The 17986-nt window shown below is 48.5% G+C and overlaps 1 protein-coding gene across 1 annotated transcript in view; it reads left to right on the top strand.

Moving 5' to 3' along the window:
- Ankrd27 (ankyrin repeat domain 27) overlaps window positions 1-17986 on the top strand; it is a 54203-nt gene that overhangs the window by 11023 nt on the left and 25194 nt on the right. The window contains exons 3-13 of the mRNA XM_052165394.1: window positions 4022-4132; window positions 5191-5347; window positions 6110-6264; window positions 7210-7269; window positions 7353-7406; window positions 7484-7549; window positions 7856-7932; window positions 8966-9087; window positions 10567-10645; window positions 11768-11900; window positions 16399-16491. Coding sequence (XP_052021354.1) covers window positions 4022-4132; window positions 5191-5347; window positions 6110-6264; window positions 7210-7269; window positions 7353-7406; window positions 7484-7549; window positions 7856-7932; window positions 8966-9087; window positions 10567-10645; window positions 11768-11900; window positions 16399-16491 — 1107 coding nt within the window. The remainder of the gene's footprint in view (window positions 1-4021; window positions 4133-5190; window positions 5348-6109; window positions 6265-7209; window positions 7270-7352; window positions 7407-7483; window positions 7550-7855; window positions 7933-8965; window positions 9088-10566; window positions 10646-11767; window positions 11901-16398; window positions 16492-17986) is intronic.

The following is a 17986-nucleotide window of genomic DNA, read 5'->3' as shown; positions in this document are numbered from 1 at the left end:
CTCACAACTGTCCATAACTCCAGTTCCAGCGGATCCGACGCCCTGTTCTGGTCTCTGTGGGCGGTGTGTGCAAATGCAGTATACAGGCATATGCATAGGCAAAACACTCACACGTATAAACTAAAAATGATGGAATAATAAACGTATTTCTGTAGTATCAACCATCTCTGACACTTTTCCCTACAGCCAAACTGGCCTGATACCCTGCTCTACTGGTCTGCAGTAGCTTGGGTGTGGCAGCTGAGGGGAAGCCCGACTGGTCTCCCTCCTCGCTCAGCCACTGCTAGAGCTGCCCCATTCCAGGGCTTACTTTCCTGGGAGCACTCTTCTCCCTGCCCCCTGGTTGCACCATAGAAATGCCTCCTCCCACACCCCCTCAACTTTCAGTCACGGGGACCTGTGACATCCACCTTGTTCTTATAGTCACCTCTGTGCCTGTTATCCAGCTAATAATGCACCTGGGGCTTTCTGAGAGTGCCTTGGGCAGGTCTATCTCCAGGGACTCTTGTCCACGGGCAGCTGTTTGCCGACTTTGTAGGAGAGATATATAATTAAGATCTACCCCCAATGTGAGACATCATCCCCGCTCCGTGACTCATTGACCTTCATCTAGATAATGGTAAAATGATTTTACAGGGCTTTGGGTTACTAAGATGGCTACATTTTCTTAAGTTGACAGCCCACTGAGGTTTGTTTTTTTTTTTTTAAGATTCTCATTTTATAGTGACTCCAAGCATAGCAGAATTGATACAGACTTAGGTTCGGGCCACTACCCTGTGCCAGAGTGGTACAGGTGACTATAGGCTCAGACAGTGCCGGGCTTGGGAAAAGTTACTTGATCATTATCAGAGGTTTCTGCTGGGCTCAGTGAACACTGCGCAGCTGTGGGAAGGACGATTGTCTCACCACAGTCTGTTGCAAAGACAAGCTAAATGGTGGCTTGCTGCACAGTGGAGTCACACCCTGGGAGGTGAAGGACTAGTTTGTAGAAAGAACCTCTTATAAGCCTCACCTGTCAATAAAGCCAATGGCCAATGAGCTGAGGCAGGAAATAGGAGGTGGGACACTGGCAGGAAGAGAGAGGATTCTGGGAAATAGTAAGAGACTAAGAGAGAGATTTGCCTGGGACCTAGGAGAGACTGGTGGACATCAGCAAGTAGCAAAACTGAAGAGAAAATGAGGAGAGCGATTGGAACGAGGTTCTGAGGGAGATGCTTAGAAGACTCAAAGAAAGAAGCAGCTAGGACTGAAGAGAGGTAACTAACCAAGTGGTAGACATAGAATAGTTTAAGTGGATTAAATAAGTTACGAGCTAGTCAGGGAATGGGCCAAAGCTTTTGGCCTAGGCATTTGTTAATAAATGATCCATCTCAGAGTCGTCATTCTGGGAGCAGGGGCTGAAAGGGAAACCAGATTGTTTCTTTTTACACTGGTTCATGATAACTGTCTTGAGAAAGTTGTCCAGGCTTCCAATGTGACTTAGAGGATGGGTCCACTTTGCTTGTCAGAAAAATTAAGGCAGGTAGGTACCAGAGCGGGAGGATCTGGAGTTCTAGGCTGGCCTGGGCCACATAGCAAGACCTTCCCTCAAAACGGCAGCAACAACAAGCAAGCAAACAAACAAAAAAATACGTGTTGGGGCTGCCTATCGCTTATTGGTAGGGGGCTTTCTGTAGTAGGGTGTCCTCTCCCTTGAAATGCAAGGGGTCAGCCTCCTTTCCGGGTCTGTCAGGAAGCTGGGGAAGGGCAAGTGTGTGAAATTGGAGGGTCCCCTGTTCAGTCAATGAACAAATGCCACTTATTACCTGGCACGCTTGGTAATATAAATCCAGCATGGCCCAGCATGGTGGATGCTGGGCACGGGAAGGTGTGCCCAGCAAGCAAACAGGATGTGCATTTTATTAGGGTGGCATTTCCCAGAACACACACAAGTTCCTGGTCCTGTGGAAGTCAGATGAAGGCCAGGAGCAGGCCTGCTCTGTGGATGGATGGCCGTTTTCCCTCCTCTGTCTTCAAGGTCTTCTGTGTGTGCGTTGAGTTTGAGCTGCACTTTTTAAAAAAAGGTTTATTGATTTATGTATTATATGTGAGTACACTGTTGCTCTCTTCAGACACACCGGAAGAGGGCATCAGATCCCATTACAGATGGTTATGAGCCATCATGTGGTTGCTGGGAACTGAACTTAGAACCTCTGCAAGAGCAATCAGTGCTCTTAACTGCTGAGCCATCTCTCCAGCCCCTTTTTATGTAGTCCTGAGGCCCCCCTAGAGCTGGGAGTCGTTTCCCATTTTGAAGTTGATATCCAGAGACCCACCCCCCCCCCTTTAGTTTTAAACTAAGATTTCAGATTTGAGGGCCCTGGAGAGATGGCTCAGTTGTTAGGAGCACTTGCACGCTCAGTCATGCAAGCACTTCAGCTCAGTCATGAAGTCCAGAGTTCAGATCCCAGCACCCCTATCAGCTGGCTGACAAATACCTGTAACTACAGCTTACAAGGTGTTGGGCATTCTCTTCCAGCCTCTGTGGGCACCCAAACACATGTGCTAAGTAAATAAAATGGAATCATTTTTCTTTTATATAAACAAATGCTTACAATTTCATATTTTTTTTTGGAGACAATATCCCAGGTCACCCTCAAATGACAGAGCCTGACTTTGCACCACCCTGACCCCCGACCCTGACCCCAACCCTGACCCCAGGCCTCTTTGAGTGCCAGGTAACAGGCATAGGCCACTATGTCTACTTTTTCATCAGTGCTGGCGACTCACAAGGGAGTTAGTAAAAGCTACAGAATAGCATTTAAACACATAAAAGGAAGTTTTATGTTTTTCCTAAATATAGTGAAGACACAAATATCAGAAATTAACCATTTGGGCCGGAGAGAGGCCATTTGGTTAAGAGCATCTAATGCTCTTACAGAGGGCCTGAGTTCAGTTAACGCCACACTCGTGGAGTTAAAGTGGTCTGAGACTCCAGTCCAGGGGATTCAGCACCTCTTTCTGCCCTCCGTGGGTACTGTATGCATGTAGTGCATAGATATCCATTCAGGCAAAATTTGGACAAAAAAAATTTAAAAAATGTTTCAAAAATAATGTTTATAAGGAGAAAAAAAGGAGGTGGTAATTAGGGAAATTTGAAGTGGGCATTTGTGTGTAATAATGCACCGTGGTTCTGCTTTTCACTTTTATTTTTTTTTTAAAAAAGTGTGTATATATGTGCATGTCTGTGTAGGGGTGTGCAGTACCCCCAGAGGCCAGAAGAGGGCGATGGATTCCCCATGACGGACATGGGTGCTGGGAACCGCTGGGCGGTCTCTCTAGCCCCATGTTCTGCTTCCTAAATGAAGGCTCATTGTTCAGAAATGCATTCCTAAAAATATGTGTCAATGAGTCACTTCTCTACCTTATGTAATTTTCTGGGATTTGCTTCAAAATAACCTAGAGATTGCGTATAGATAGCAATGACACAGGACTGGACCCTGAATTCCTAATTTTTGAATCTGGGTGAAGGACATGTGGGCCCCAACATATTGTTTTCTAGTCTACTTCTACAAATGAAACAAGTTGAGCTGGGTGCGGTGGGGGGCACCTTTTATCCTGGCACTGGGAGTCAGAGGCAGGCATATCTCTGTGAATCTGAGGTCAGCCTGGTCTACATAGTGAATTCCAGGACGGCCAAGGGTAATAGAGGGACCCAAAGAATATTTTTAAAAAGATAGGTGGCAGAGGGAAGGAGGGAGGGAGGGAGAGGGGGAGAGAGAGAGGGAGGGACAGAGAGAGAGAGAAAGAGAGAGAGAGAGAGAGAGAGAGAGAGAGAGAGAGAGAGAGAGAGAGAGACTAAAAGCATTTACTGCCATTCCTAAGAAGCCACACCTCTAGCCTTAACCATTTTCCAAGTAAGCTGGCATCCCACAGCAAGTCCTCAGCAGGACAGATTCCGGCTGAGGCTCATCCCGGGTCTGGCCACAGAAGTCACACAGCACTCTCTGTCCATCAATCACTAAGCTTCCTTTTTTCCTAGGTCCTAGTGCCTTGCAGAGGAAGCCTGCCGGGCAGTGTGCAGGCCTCCTGCCAGTTCGAGTCCTATGTTTTGGTACCCACGGAAGGACACTTTCAGACCTTGGATGGAAAGGTACTCATTACTTCTAGGGTGGCTCAGGATGGACGGGGGTGGGGCAGACAGACAAGATAACACTGTTTTCCAGCCTTTCACGCTGTTGGCATCAGATATTGATTCTTATTTGTGCATAGCAGCTTTTGGAAAGGGTTATGAGCCCCCCGCCTTTGTGAGGGAGCCTTTGAGACGGGGCCATGGTAATAGTGAGTAGGACCCAGATTGTCACGGGAGGTGGGGCTGGAGTTCTTCCCTCCTTCCCTCAGCCAAGGGAGTCATCTATCTACCAGTATGTTGGGGGGCCCTGGTATACCCCTTCTCAGGTCTGTATCCCTCTAAGCTATTTCTTTTGTTATAGTTGTTTTTGTTTGCTTGTTTGTTTTATTGGGTTTTTTTTGTTGTTGTTTTGTTTTTGAGACAAGGTCTCACTTCGTAGGTCTGGCTGGCTTGGAGCTCACTTTGTAGGGCAGGCTGGCCTTGAACTCACAGACATCAGCTTGCCTCTGCCTCCCAAGTGCTGAGCTTAAAGGCATATACCACCATACTCAGCCCATATTTATTTATTTTTGAGACAGTTTTGCTATATGTCCCAAGTTAGCTTGGGACTCATGATCCTCCTGCCTCAGCCTCCCAAGTGTTGAGATTACAGGCATGAGGTGCCATGTTCAGCTGTGTGTATGCGTTCTGTTTGTTAATGGAAGCAGGTAGAGCCTAAGAGGTAAACGTTTTGCTTGCACTGAGGCACAGTCAGGGGTCCAGGCCACCCTAAATTACTCTACTCACTGAGGCTGGTCTGCAGTCTGACCCAGGGCCAGAGCATGTAGAGTTTGTAGATACCTCTGCAGATCTGAGAGGGTGAGGGTTTTATCAGCCTGCTCAGCTGGTTGGCATCCCTCTGTGGCTCAGGAGGCCTGGCATATAACTACCACATCTGTTCCTTGCCTCCTAGTCACATATCCAGCTAACCCACACTGGAGTGGAGTGATAGGCTCTGCCTAAATACCTCCCAGGGAGGGGGGCTGCAAGCGTCTCAGGGACCACCCTAGGCTGGTCCAGTGATGTTTTCTTCATTCCAGACTGTCTTCATTGAAGGCAACAGGATTAAGCTAGGAGCAGGTTTTGCTTGCCTTCTCTCGGTGCCCATCCTCTTTGAAGAGACTTTCTACAATGAAAAAGAAGAAAGTTTCAGCATTCTCTGCATTGCTCATCCTTTGGAGAAGAGAGAGACTTCAGGTACCGAGGGAGGACTGACCTTTTCTCTCTCGTGCACATGCACGCACCCCCCTCCCCCAGCTGTTAAATGGTTGAATGTCACACACATACACAAATATCAAAGACCCCATTAGAGACCTGCCTAACGATCAAAGTCCCCTTTGGGACTTGATTGATCTATGTCTTCCCTTGCTAAGGTGATGTGGGACTTGAGTCTGCCTTGGCGGATATGATAGGACTCCAGCCCAGAGGCTTCAGTGCTCTAATCAGCCCTTGCGGAAGGGTGTCGCAGGAGTGCTGGGCTCAGCCACAGGACTTAACCTTGTGGCTTTATTAATCCAGCTGCACCATGGCCTCTCTGAGAGCTCCTTGGTTTTCAGTGGATTGTTTAGTTGCCCCAGGAAATAGCATGGTCCTTGTGCCGAATCCACCATGAAGCCGAATTGCCCAGAGGAGCCGGCTTCACCTCTGCCCCGTGGGTTGTCCCTAGGGTCACACAGTACTGTCATTTTGTTTCCTGAAAAGACCTCGTGTGGCTTTCTGGACTCTAGGCCTTCCTGCAGCTGGGCTGTTTTTGGGCAATATTTTGAAATAAGGGTAATTCTTTACCTTCTTCCCTGGTCCTTGGCCATTCTCTCTTAGAAGGGTGTGTGTGTGTGTGTGTGTGTGTGTGTGTTCTAGATCTTTCTGGAACAGGGAAAGGATGGAACCCCCCCCACCCCACCCCCATTGGTCAGGAAACTGGAAGCTTTAGCCAGCCTGACCCTCACTCTCTTTTCTCAGAAGAGCCTTCAGCACCCTCAGATCCTTTTTCCCTGAAAACCATCGAAGATGTGAGAGAATTTTTGGGAAGACACTCGGAGAGATTTGACAAGAACATCGCATCTTTCCACCGGACCTTCCGAGAATGTGAAAGAAAGAGCCTCCGCCACCACATTGTTAGTACCCGTGGCCCTCATTCTGCCTGGCTGGCCGCTGTCACTCACTCCAGTGCCAACCTTTAGTCTGTCTGCTCCAGAACTCCCCTGGCCCTTCAGGAAGTGAAAAATCTTGCGAATTCTAAAAATTATCATAAAGAAACTAAAACTCCTACTTACTCTGGCCATCTGTGTTAACGTCAAAGAGAACTTTTTCCCCATGTACACTTTTTTTTTAAAAATATTTATTTATTTTATATGAGTACACTGTAGCTGTCTTCAGACACCCCAGAAGAGGGCATCAGATCTCTTTATGGATGGTTGTGAGCCACCATGTGGTTGCTGGGATTTGAACTCAAGACCTCCAGAAGAGCAGTGCTCTTAACCGCTGAACCATCTCTGCAGCCCCCCATATACACCTTTGAAAAGAAACTTGAGAGCCAGAAGAAGTGTCCAATGGGTAAAAATGATCACTGTGCAAGATGGACAGCTTGAGTTCAGATGCCCGGAACATAAAAGTTGGACACGGTTGCATGTGTTCGTAACCTCAATGTGCTTAGGAGAGGAACCTGGAGAATCCTCCAGAAGCATATAGGCCAGCTAGCCTAAAGTACTCAGCATCGTGGCAAACAACAAAGAGAGGTCCTGTCTGTAAGCAAGGTGGAAGGTGAGAACTAATACCCACCGTTGACCTCTGCACACAAAAACATGTAGACACAGAAAATTAGTATGTTAAAAAAGTGGAGGGTTGACCAGATGTCTCAGCGGCTAAAACAGCACTTGCTACCAGCCCTGACAAGTGTGTGTTGGGTCTACAGACACAGTGTAAATAAATGTAATTTTATAGAGCTGAATATCCCTTCCAGATGATGATTTGTATATGCCCTAGAACCCGTCCCCCTGGGGGTTGCCCACCCAGACTTGTGTGGTAAGAGGGGTCTCCTCTCTCTGTTCTTTGGTGCATAGGACTCCGTGAATGCTCTCTACACCAAATGCCTCCAGCAGCTTCTCAGAGACTCTCACCTGGTAAGCTTGCGTCTAAACAGGACAACAGCAGTTTGCACATGTGCAGACCCAGACTCTCAACCAGCCTTTCTCTTGAATTCTAGAAAGTTCTTGCAAAGCAGGAGGCCCAGATGAACCTGATGAAACAGGCAGTAGAGGTGAGGAGAGAGTGAATGGCAGCGGCTGGGAGGCCCTGTGTCACCTGATATATTCCACAAGCCCGTCTCTTCCACAGATGTATGTCCATCACGATATTTACGACCTGATCTTTAAATACGTGGGAACCATGGAGGCAAGTGAGGTAAGTTTGCAGTCTTCATTCTCCGGGATGTGAGCCTTAACCTAAGAAATTCCAAGTGTTGGGGCTGGAGAGATAGTTCAACACTGCTTTTGCAGAAGACTTAAGTTTGGTTCCTAGTACCCAGGAAGGGTAGCTCACAACATTCTGTAACCACAGGTCTGGGAGATCTAGCGTCTTCTGTCCTCTGTGGATTCCCACAATCACATGTTCCAGAATAGCTGTGGCTGTGTAGAGAGACCCTGTCTCGAAATAGTCAACCAAATAAACAAAAACCTTAAATGAAAGAAATTTGAAATCTGTTGCTAGGATGCCGCCTTTAACAAAATCACAAGAAGCCTTCAAGATCTCCAGCAGAAAGACATTGGTGTGAAACCTGAGTTCAGGTGAGAGTCCCCACAGCTTTGGAAGTTCTGCGTGTTTGCGGCTGGGCTCCGTCTTCTCCCCTCGACCACTAGGCAGGAGTGACTCAGGAGCTGTGGGGACCACTGATTGGATGTGGTTACAACCAAGGAGTTGTACACTTGGTACCATTGATGCCAGATGGACAAAGTTGTGCCATGACAATCTTGGTCCCCTCCTGTGTTTGTGGGTCAGTGAGTCAGCTGGGTGGGAGCAGAGCAGAAGAGGGTTTGGTCTAACCAGTCTCCAGGTGACTCACTCAGCTGGGCCCCACGTGGAGGCCATCTGCCCTCACCTGCCACTCTTACTCTCCAGGGAAGTTTCATAAGGGTAAATATGTCTCAAGTATTGCTGCATAAGCCTCTCCTCATGCTTGGGTTATTTCTATCTTGGGCTTTTACTCAACTTTTAAAAGTTAATTTTTTTTGTTGCCATGTAGAGATTTTTCCTTCTTTTTATTTTATTTTAGTGTGTATAACTGTCTTGGCTGCGTGTATGTGCACACATGGATGCAGTGCCCTTGGAAGCCACAAGAGGGCATCAGAATTCCTGGGATATAGAGTTAGAACCAGTAATGAGCCACCCTGTGGGTGCTGGGAATCAAACTCCAGGTGTCTGCAAGAAGATTACATGTTCTTAACCATCGAGCCATCTCTCCAGCCCTTTATTTATTTATTTATTTTTTTGAGATAATAGCTGCCTATATACTCCAGGTGCCTTGTGTAGCCCAGGCTGGCTTTGTAGCCCAGGCTGGCTTTGAAATTGTAATCCTCCTGCCTCAGGATCACAGACCTCGAGGTCAGGCTTCTGGATTTTTATATTTCTGAATTCCTAGTGAAGCTCTCTTCTTGTCTGCAATCCTGAGTGGAACACCACCGACCTGCATCAAAGTTCTTTTCGATCTTTTTTTTTTATTGGTGGTGGTGGTGGTGGTCATGCCTTGAAACTGTAAGAAATGTCCTAAGCAGGTGTATGAGCAGAACGAGAAGCCTGAAATGTCTACTTTGTAAATCACAGTTTCAACATCCCTCGGGCAAAGAGAGAGCTGGGGCAGCTGAACAAGTGTACGTCCCCACAGCAGAAGCTGCTGTGCCTGCGGAGGGTGGTCCAGCTCATGACACAGTCTCCCAGCCAGAGAGGTTGGTGCTGGGAAGGGACCAGGCTGGGCGAACCTTGAAGGGACTAGAGTTGCAGGGGGTGTGCCCTGGGAGGTGGGGAAGGCAGGAGCAGGTTAGCAATACCTGAGAGAGAGAAGCAGTGAGTTTTGCTGGGCTGGGCTGGGCGTGGGTGTTGGGCTAGCTCACCTCATTTTGCATCAGCATTAAAAAAATAAAATAAAATCCAGGGTAAGAGCAAAGTCGGGATGGGCTTGTGACTTAGTGACTGAGCTCTCGCTGGGGGGGGGTCTTGAGCCCCTCCACCCCGGTCCCATCCCTAGAGCCACTAAAACGTCAAGATGAAGGAAGTAAAGAGTCTTGAGAGGGACAGTCCAGCGAGCATGCAGTGGGCTTCCGGCAGCAGCAAGGAAGACGGTGGAGGTGGGGGCGACCCCACCTGGGTGACAGGTTCCTAAACTGTCCAGGAAAGTAGATAGATTCTCGAGAGAGAGAGCGACCCTGACTGACTGGCAGAGGTGGCTGGGACGTGCGTGCTCTGTCTTCCTGTACTGTTTGACATTTACTTAATTAGGTGTCACTCTTGGTGGTTTGAGGCAGCGTCGCATTATGTAGCCCAGGCTGGCCTCAGCTCACCCGTTGCTGGGATTACAGATATGTACTATCTCATCCAGCTTTTTCTTTTCTTTTCTTTTCTTTTCTTTTCTTTTTAATTTAGTTTTCTTGGAGGGAATCTCACAGTAAAATACTCTTATTTTTTTAAGATTTATTTATTAATTATATTGTGAGTACACTGTAGCTGTCTTCAGACACTCCAGAAGTCGGCGTCAGATCTCATTATGGATGGTTGTGAGCCACCATGTGGTTGCTGGGATTTGAACTCAGGACCTTCGGAAGAGCATTTGATGCTCTTAACCACTGAGCCATCTCTCCAGCCTGTCTTTTTTCTTTTAATTAATTGCTTTATTTATTTATTCATTTATTCATTCATTTATTTATTTATTTATTTATTTATGAACACATGAATGCCCTGCTGCATCTTCGTGCTAGAAGAGAGGGCATCAGATCCCCTTAGATAGATGGTCATGAGCCACCATGGGGTTGCTGGGAATTGAACTCAAAACCTTTGGAACCTAAGTGCTCTTAACCACTGAGCCATCTCACCAGCCTCCTCTTTTAATTTTTTAAGTCAGGGTCTCATTATGTAGTCCTGTCTGGCCTGGAATTCACCATGTAGCCTAGGTTGGTCTTGAATTCAGGATCCTACTGCCTCTGACTCCCAAACGCTAGGATGACAGGCCTTTGCTGCTTCACCTGGCTAACCGTGCATCCTTTTATCCCCTTCATTGTGACGTCTGTTCAGGACACTGTCAAGGAACCTGCAGTGTTTTCTTCCTGGAGTGTGGTTTCACTGGAGTGTGGGTGTGGTCTTGGTTGGTGGAGACGGCTTCATGCTTCCGTTTGGGTCTCATGGAGGCTGTGGGCCTGTGTTTCTTTTTGCAGTGAATTTGGAGACCATGTGTGCCGATGATCTTCTTTCTGTCCTGTTATATCTGCTTGTGAAAACAGAGATCCCTAACTGGTAACATTTCCTTGTTAAAATGCTCCTTACCTATTGAGGTTCTTTTGAGCCGGGTCTCCCTTGCAGTCGAGGCTGGCCCCCAACTCTTGCTCTTCCCGCCTTGGCTCCTGGGTCCTGGGATTTCAGGAGAGATCCACTGTGTCTGGCGTACACTATTTTAACATCTGGCTGCTCTGTGCATTTTGAATTTTGGGTGATTCTGGGCAGAGCGGCCTTTAGTGGTGGACCTCTTAAGGGCAGAGTTACCTCCTCCATCCTTCAGGGGTGGCTTTCCTTCAGTGGATAGATGGGGAAACTGAGACTCGGAGAGCTCCAGTTCCACTTTGTGAAGAATGTGGTGAGTCCGTTGCTGTTGCTATAGAGGAAGCAGACACCAGCTCACAGGAAACCATAAGTCATTTTACAACATTAGCTTTCTAGCTAGGTGTGGTAGCTCACTCCTTTAATCTCATTATGCAGGAGGCAGATGCACATGGATCTGTGATCCCCAATAATCAGCTGTCTTAGTTACTGTTCTCTTGCTGTGAAGAGACACTATCACCAAGGCAACTTATAAACGAGAGTATTTAACGGGGACTTGCTTACATTTTCAGAGGGTTAGTCTGTAATCATCATGGCCGAAGTATCCTGACAGGCGGCGGGCAGGCGGGTGGGAGGGCGGGCAGGGTGCCGGATCAGTAGCTGAGAGCTTGCATGATCTGTAAGCTGCAGACAGAGAGAGAGAAAGGGAGAAGAGGAAGGAGGGAGAGGGAGAGTTAGAGAGTTTTTGAAACCTTGAAGCCCACCTTTAGTGACATACCTTCTTCAAAGAGGTCAAACCTAATCTAACAAGGCCACGCCTCCCAATCCTTCCCAAACAGTTCCATTTACTGAGGGCCAAGCATCCTAACATGTGAGTCTGTGTGGATCATTCTCTAGCTTTCTAATAGCCAGTCTTCCAGGGAAGTAACTCATGGTTTTCTTGTCCTAATTGTATAACAATATGTAAGTGGGATTCCCCCCACACACACACACACCCTTGTGAATATACTCAATGGAGCACATTAATCAGCCATACAAGTTACTAGTGTTGGTGAAGTGTTCATTATCCAGCAATAACCCCCTTTTTCTTCTTTTGGTTAGGATGGCAAATTTGAGTTACATCAAAAACTTCAGATTTAGCAGCTCGGCCAAAGATGAGCTAGGATACTGCCTGACCTCAGTCGAGGCAGCGATTGAATACATCCGGCAAGGAAGTCTCTCCACGAAGCCACCTGTAAGTTCTCCCTGCTAATGCTAACCTACCCTTCCTCCCTCTGTGGCCATCGGGGAACCTTTTAGAGAGTTGGGTTGAGGGGGTGGCTGTTCGTTCATGGTCTCCCAAGACTGGAGCCTCAGCTGTTTAATCATTATGAAGTTTGAGAGCTCTTCAAGAAACTGAACGTTAAACCCCTAATTGATTGACGGCTGCTGTGTTGCCAGGGAGATGTACACTTCTGGTAGCCCGCTCCATTAATCCTGCCATCTCGTCTTCAGAAGCCAGGGGGTGGGCTGGAGAGATGGCTCAGCGGTTAAGAGCACTGACTGCTCTTCTGAAGGTCCTGAGTTCAAATTCCAGCAACCACATGGTGGCTCACAACCATCCGCAATGAGATGTGATGCTCTCTTCTGGAGTGTCTGAAGACAGCTACTTACATATAATAAATAAATAAATAAAATCTTTTAAAAAAAAAGAAAAAAAGAAGAAGAAGCCAGGGTGTGGGGAAGGGAGCCGGATATGCAGATCGGGACTCTGTGAGGACAATAGGCAAGACGTGGTAATTGATGTGTGCAATTTGAGGACTCAGTGGCCTTATTATTGTTTGCTTGGTTGGTGAGCTTTGGCGAGAGAGAGCAGATCTGTTTCTATGTTTCTATTATGAAAGTCTTAAGCAGAGGTTTCACTGCGGGCCTGTTTTACTACATGCCGGTAAGACTCAGAAGTACTCAGAAAGATCTCCAGGCTGAAGTCAGTCATGGTGGTGCATGGCTGTAATCCCAGCACTTAGGAAGCTGAGGCAGGAGGATTGTTGTGAGTTTGAGGCTGGTCCCTGGTCCCATGGTGAGTTCTCCGTGCTAGCCTGGGGTTTACTGTAGGCTCTGTGCCAGAAGACAAAGGAAAAAGAAAAAGAAAGTAAATATAATTAAAATACACAAAGAGGAGAATGAGTTCGAGTCCAGCCTGGGCTACATGTAGTAAGACCCTCTATAATAAAAAGACACACAGAGCCGGGCGGTGGTGGCGCACGCCTATAATCCCAGCACTCTGGGAGGCAGAGGTAGGCGGATTTCTGAGTTCGAGGCCAGCCTGGTCTACAGAGTGAGTTCCAGGACAGCCAGAGCTACACAGAGAAACCCTGTCTCGAAAAACCCAAATCCAAAAAAACCAAAAAACCAAAAAAAATAAATAAATAAATAAAAAAAGACACACAGTTATCCCGTGGGTGTGGAGCGGGTCAGGCCTGACAGATGCCTTACCTTGCACACAGCAGGTACTGTGGTGCCATTGTTTCCTGTGTGATTCCACATGGGAGTCTGTGCATAAGAATGGGCTTTGCTTGGTTGGAGAGATGGCTCAGTGGTTAAGAGCACTGACTGCTATTCTGAAGGTCCTGAGTTCAATTCCCAGCAACCACATGGTGGCTCACAACCATCCATGAGATCTGAACCCCCCTCTTCTGGGGTGTCTGGGTACAGCCACAGTGTACTTACATATAATAAATAAATGCATCTTTAAAAACAAAAAAACAAAAAAACAAAAACGGCTCTGCTTTTACTGCAGACTGGCTTCTTGCAGCTCACCGAGTTTGAGTTCATAGGAGTGCGTGAAGCCAACCGTAATGTGGTGATACCATTTCCCTTGCAAGAGAGCGTGTGCGCATCTCCGCACGGCAGGCGAGGCTTCTGCATATCAGTCAATTGAGTTGGTTTCGCTACCAGCTTTCTGTAACGTGGTTTCACAGGCGTTTCCTCTGGGAGTGTTGTGAAATTTGAGCTAGCCACAGGCATCCTTGGGGTGTTCATAAACGGAGACTCCAGCTGTCTGAAAACAATTCCCACAGTGATGGTGGCAAGATCCAGGCAGAGACCCTTGGGATAAATGGACCCTTGCCCGTGTGTGCAGGTTTCTAAAGATGCAGAAGAGGGTGCTGGGTCCCCTGGAACTGCAGTTACAGGCCGTTGAGAGCCAACTGATGTGGGCATTGGGAATTGAACTCAGGACCTCTGGAACAGCAGCAGGTATTCTTAACCACTGAGCCATCTCTCCAGCCCTGTATGTTTCGTTCTTACACACTCCTGGTCTGCCTTGCTTTCTCATTGGCCTTTTGGTTTTGGAAAGGCGATACTGGGCGTGGAGCTTGGGTCTTTAAGCACTCAGGCTTTTCTGGGCCCTTGCTTTTGGAGGTGAGATCTCTTTGCGTAGGCCGGCCCGACCTTGAGCTCCCAATCCTTCCCCACTGAGATGATGGCACTGGTCACCATGCCCGCCTCTGAGATCCTACAGTATTTGCTCGTTTCCCATGAGTCTCTGGGCTATATGCTTCCCGAGCACTTGCTCTATCCTGCGGATTTAGTCCTGGGCGCTCTGCCTTTCATTGCTGCCCTTCAGCTTTCGCCCTAGACTTGTGGAAAGATCCCTGACTGGCCTGCTATACCATGCCTTTGATGTTTTCCTGGTCCTAAGCTCCTCGGCTGTCAGTCACTGTACAAAGCAGATTGCTGGAGCTTTATTTAAGCGTGGGGCAGCTGGGGACAGAACCGGCTCCTTCTGAGGTGCTGGCAGCATTTGTATGTCACATTAGTCCTCGTTGGAGGTGGGCAGACGCAAGGGGTGATGCTTGATAGATGACCCTAGAAAGGATCCCTCCTGTGGTACACTGTTGGCTTCATCCATAGCCTAGTTAGAACTTAGAGACCCGTAAAGAAAAAACCGTGTTCTACCATGTTGCCAGGGTCGGTGAGTTTCCAGCATCATCTGCCTCCTTTTCCTCCCACCAAGACTCTTTGGGAAGAAGTTCATATGTCATTGTCCCAGTTGGTTTCAGGGGCCCAAGTAAGCATGGGAACAATGTGGTAGGGATGATTCTCTAAAATAGGCACAAGACTGGGGGTGTGGCTCAGTGGTAGAGCCCCTGCCTAGAATCCCCCAGTGAGGGGCTGGGGGCGTGGCTCAGTGGTAGAGCCCCTGCCTAGAATCCCCCAATGAGGGGCTGGGGGCGTGGCTCAGTGGTAGAGCCCCTGCCTACAATCCCCCAATGAGGGGCTGGGGGCGTGGCTCAGTGGTAGAGCCCTGCCTACAATCCCCCAGTGAGGGGCTGGGGGCGTGGCTCAGTGGTAGAGCCCTGCCTACAATCCCCCAGTGAGGGGCTGGGGGCGTGGCTCAGTGGTAGAGCCCCTGCCTAGAATCTCCCAGTGAGGGGCTGGGGGCGTGGCTCAGTGGCAGAGCCCCTGCCTACAATCCCCCAGTGAGGGGCTGGGGGCGTGGCTCAGTGGTAGAGCCCCTGCCTAGAATCCCCCAGTGAGGGGCTGGGGGCGTGGCTCAGTGGCAGAGCCCCTGCCTACAATCCCCCAGTGAGGGGCTGGGGCGTGGCTCAGTGGTAGAGCCCATGCCTAGAATCCCCCAGTGAGGGGCTGGGGGCGTGGCTCAGTGGTAGAGCCCTGCCTACAATCCCCCAGTGAGGGGCTATGGGTGAGACTCAGTATTCATCACTTTGATTCAAATTCTGCAGTGAGAAACTGGAGTTATTTCTTCAAGATAGTACTTTGGCTAGCATGGTAAGGTCCTGGCACCGCAAAACAAAGCAAGCCCACAATGAAACAAACAGAATCTAGTATTGAAAATCTTGCCTCAAACACTACCTACATGCACACAGTTTTAGCCATCATGATCATCAGGTAGTAACAATAACTGATAGCTAATGAATTATACATTTCTAGAGTTTTAGATTTTATTTGTGTGTGTGTGTATGTGTGTGTGTGTATAGATGTATGTGTGCAGTACCTGTGAAAACCATAAGAGGGCGTCAGATTCCCTGCAGCTGGATTTACAGGCAGTCATGAGCCACCTGATGCGGGAGCTGAGAACTGAAGTTGGGTCCTCTAGAAGAGCAGCAAGCATCTTGCCATCTCCCCAGCCCCAAATTTCTAGACCTTATTGTGTCCGGGTAAGCATTACCTTTGATAGGAAAGGCTGAATATATTAATTTGGGTGGATGCCTGAAATGCACTAAGTGTTTGGGAGTGAGAGAGGAGTCAGGCGTTCCTCTGTATCGTCCTAGATTATTTTTCCCAGTGAATTAGACAAACATTTTCATGGGCAGATTCATGAAACGAGATTCATCCGTCTGCTTGACATCAGGAAGTCGAAAACTATGTCAGGTGATGTTGTCCTCAGCCCTGGATAAAGCAGCAGAGTCGGGCCGTTCCAGCATTAGAAGGGAGGTCAGAGAGGGGCGGAGGCCAGGGTCAGTCTGGAGGATGATGGCGTGTAGGTGTCACATTCCACTGCCATGGGTGACTTTCCTCATCTTGTAGTTTTGCTGCCCAGCTCTGTCTTCAGAGCTCTCTTCCCTGTGCACCCATTGTCTGCTGAGGAGGATCCGTGCTTCATCTCAGAGAGCAGATCTGGGTGGGAGAGCCCCTGAGGGCCATGCCCGGAGGGATGACAGGGTTTGTGCCCGGGACCTCTCTGGGAAGGGTCTGTGACAGGGGTCTGTGATGTGTGATGACCACAGGACGCTGAGGGATTTGGCGACAGACTCTTTCTCAAGCAGAGGATGAACTTATTGTCCCAGATGACGTCAACACCCATCGATTGCCTGTTTAAGGTATGTTCTTTAGAGGTGATGTGAGCATTGTCCCAGTCTTTCAGTGTCTGTTAAAGGTCTGGGGAGATTAATTTGTGTTCCGTCTGGGAGAGTGGTTGGAAGACTACCTGTCTTCACCAAAACACACTGGACAGTTACCACTGCATAGCACATGGGGGCTGCTGGGCCTCACTGCCTTTGTCATTCAAGGCCAGCTCAGTGGGACCTCTTCCTGGTACCTCAGAGAGCTAATTCCTCTCCTGGACCCAAGGTGCCAGTATTCTCGTGGTAGGCCTTAGCTGAGGGTGCAGCATCAGATACTCGGGAGCTTTTGGTCCTGAGTGCAGGAAGCTCCCTGTCCAGATGGCTCACTGGAAAACTCATGAGGCAGTTTCTAGCCATCCCTGTGGACTGCCTGAGAGTCTGCTGATGTTTCTAGGCTTCTGGGAGCCAGAGTAGATCCCTAGAGGGAGCACATCTGTGAGTCACAGAGGCCAAGCCTCGTGGGTTTGCATGCTGGGGGGCAGGGGTGGGGACGAGGGTATGGGTGGGGGGGTCCTGCACTGCAGCTATTTTCTTTCCTTTTAGCCTAGGATCCACTTGATGACTCTAGAGATAACACTGAGACTTTGTCTGTCCGTCTGTCCATCTGTCTCCCTCTCTCCCTTCCTTGTCAGTACTGGAAATTGAACCCAAGACCTTGCACGTGCTAAGCAAGCGCTCTGTGGCTGAACCACACGCCCCAGCCCTTTGCTGGTGGATTCTAGGCTGGTATTCTAGCGCTGAGCTGTGTCCTCAGTCCATGGTGCTTTGAGACAGCGTCTACCTATGTAGCCCATGCAGAACTTAAACTCGTGATTCTCTCGACTCTGTTTCCTGAGTGCTAGGGTCAAAGGTTTGTGTCACTCTACAGAACTTTGGCTCTTGCTAATGAAGCGTCAGAACCCACACTGAGGCCTGAGATGGATCGCGTGCCTCTTCCTAGTTCTTTGGAAATTTTGCCAGGTTTTTTAACAAAAAAATGTGACTGCATTTATAGAAACAGTAGTTGAATGTGAATTCATGTCACCCAGAATGTGAAGCTGTCACCCAGAGTGGTGGCATCTCAGTCACCAAGCCAGTGTGTCCAGACTGGGAGCTGGACCCAGAGAACAGCCATTTTAGCATCATCTCAGAGAGGCCTTCAATCCCAGCACTCGGGGGCAGAGGCAGGGGGAAGGTGGAGGTCTGGGTTTAAGGCTAGCCTGGTCTACAGAGTGAGTTCGAGGATAATCAGAGCTACACAGAGAAACCCTGTCTTGAAAATGGAAACAAACAAACAAACAAAAAAAGAGTCCAAGGATAGCCTGGGCTACAGAATGAGACCTATCTTAAAATAAGCCAGGCTTGGTGGACCAGGCTTGTCATCCCAGCCTTTCAGGAGGCTGAGGCAGAAGGATTACAAATTATAGGCAGCTTGGTATACAGAGTGACTTCAAGGCCAGCACGTGTAACTTGATGAGATCCTTCCTCTAAG

Source organism: Apodemus sylvaticus, chromosome 1 (genome assembly GCF_947179515.1).
Source record: "Apodemus sylvaticus chromosome 1, mApoSyl1.1, whole genome shotgun sequence".
In the NCBI taxonomy this organism is placed as follows: Eukaryota; Metazoa; Chordata; class Mammalia; order Rodentia; family Muridae; genus Apodemus; species Apodemus sylvaticus.
This window is presented reverse-complemented; position numbering and strand designations above follow the sequence as displayed.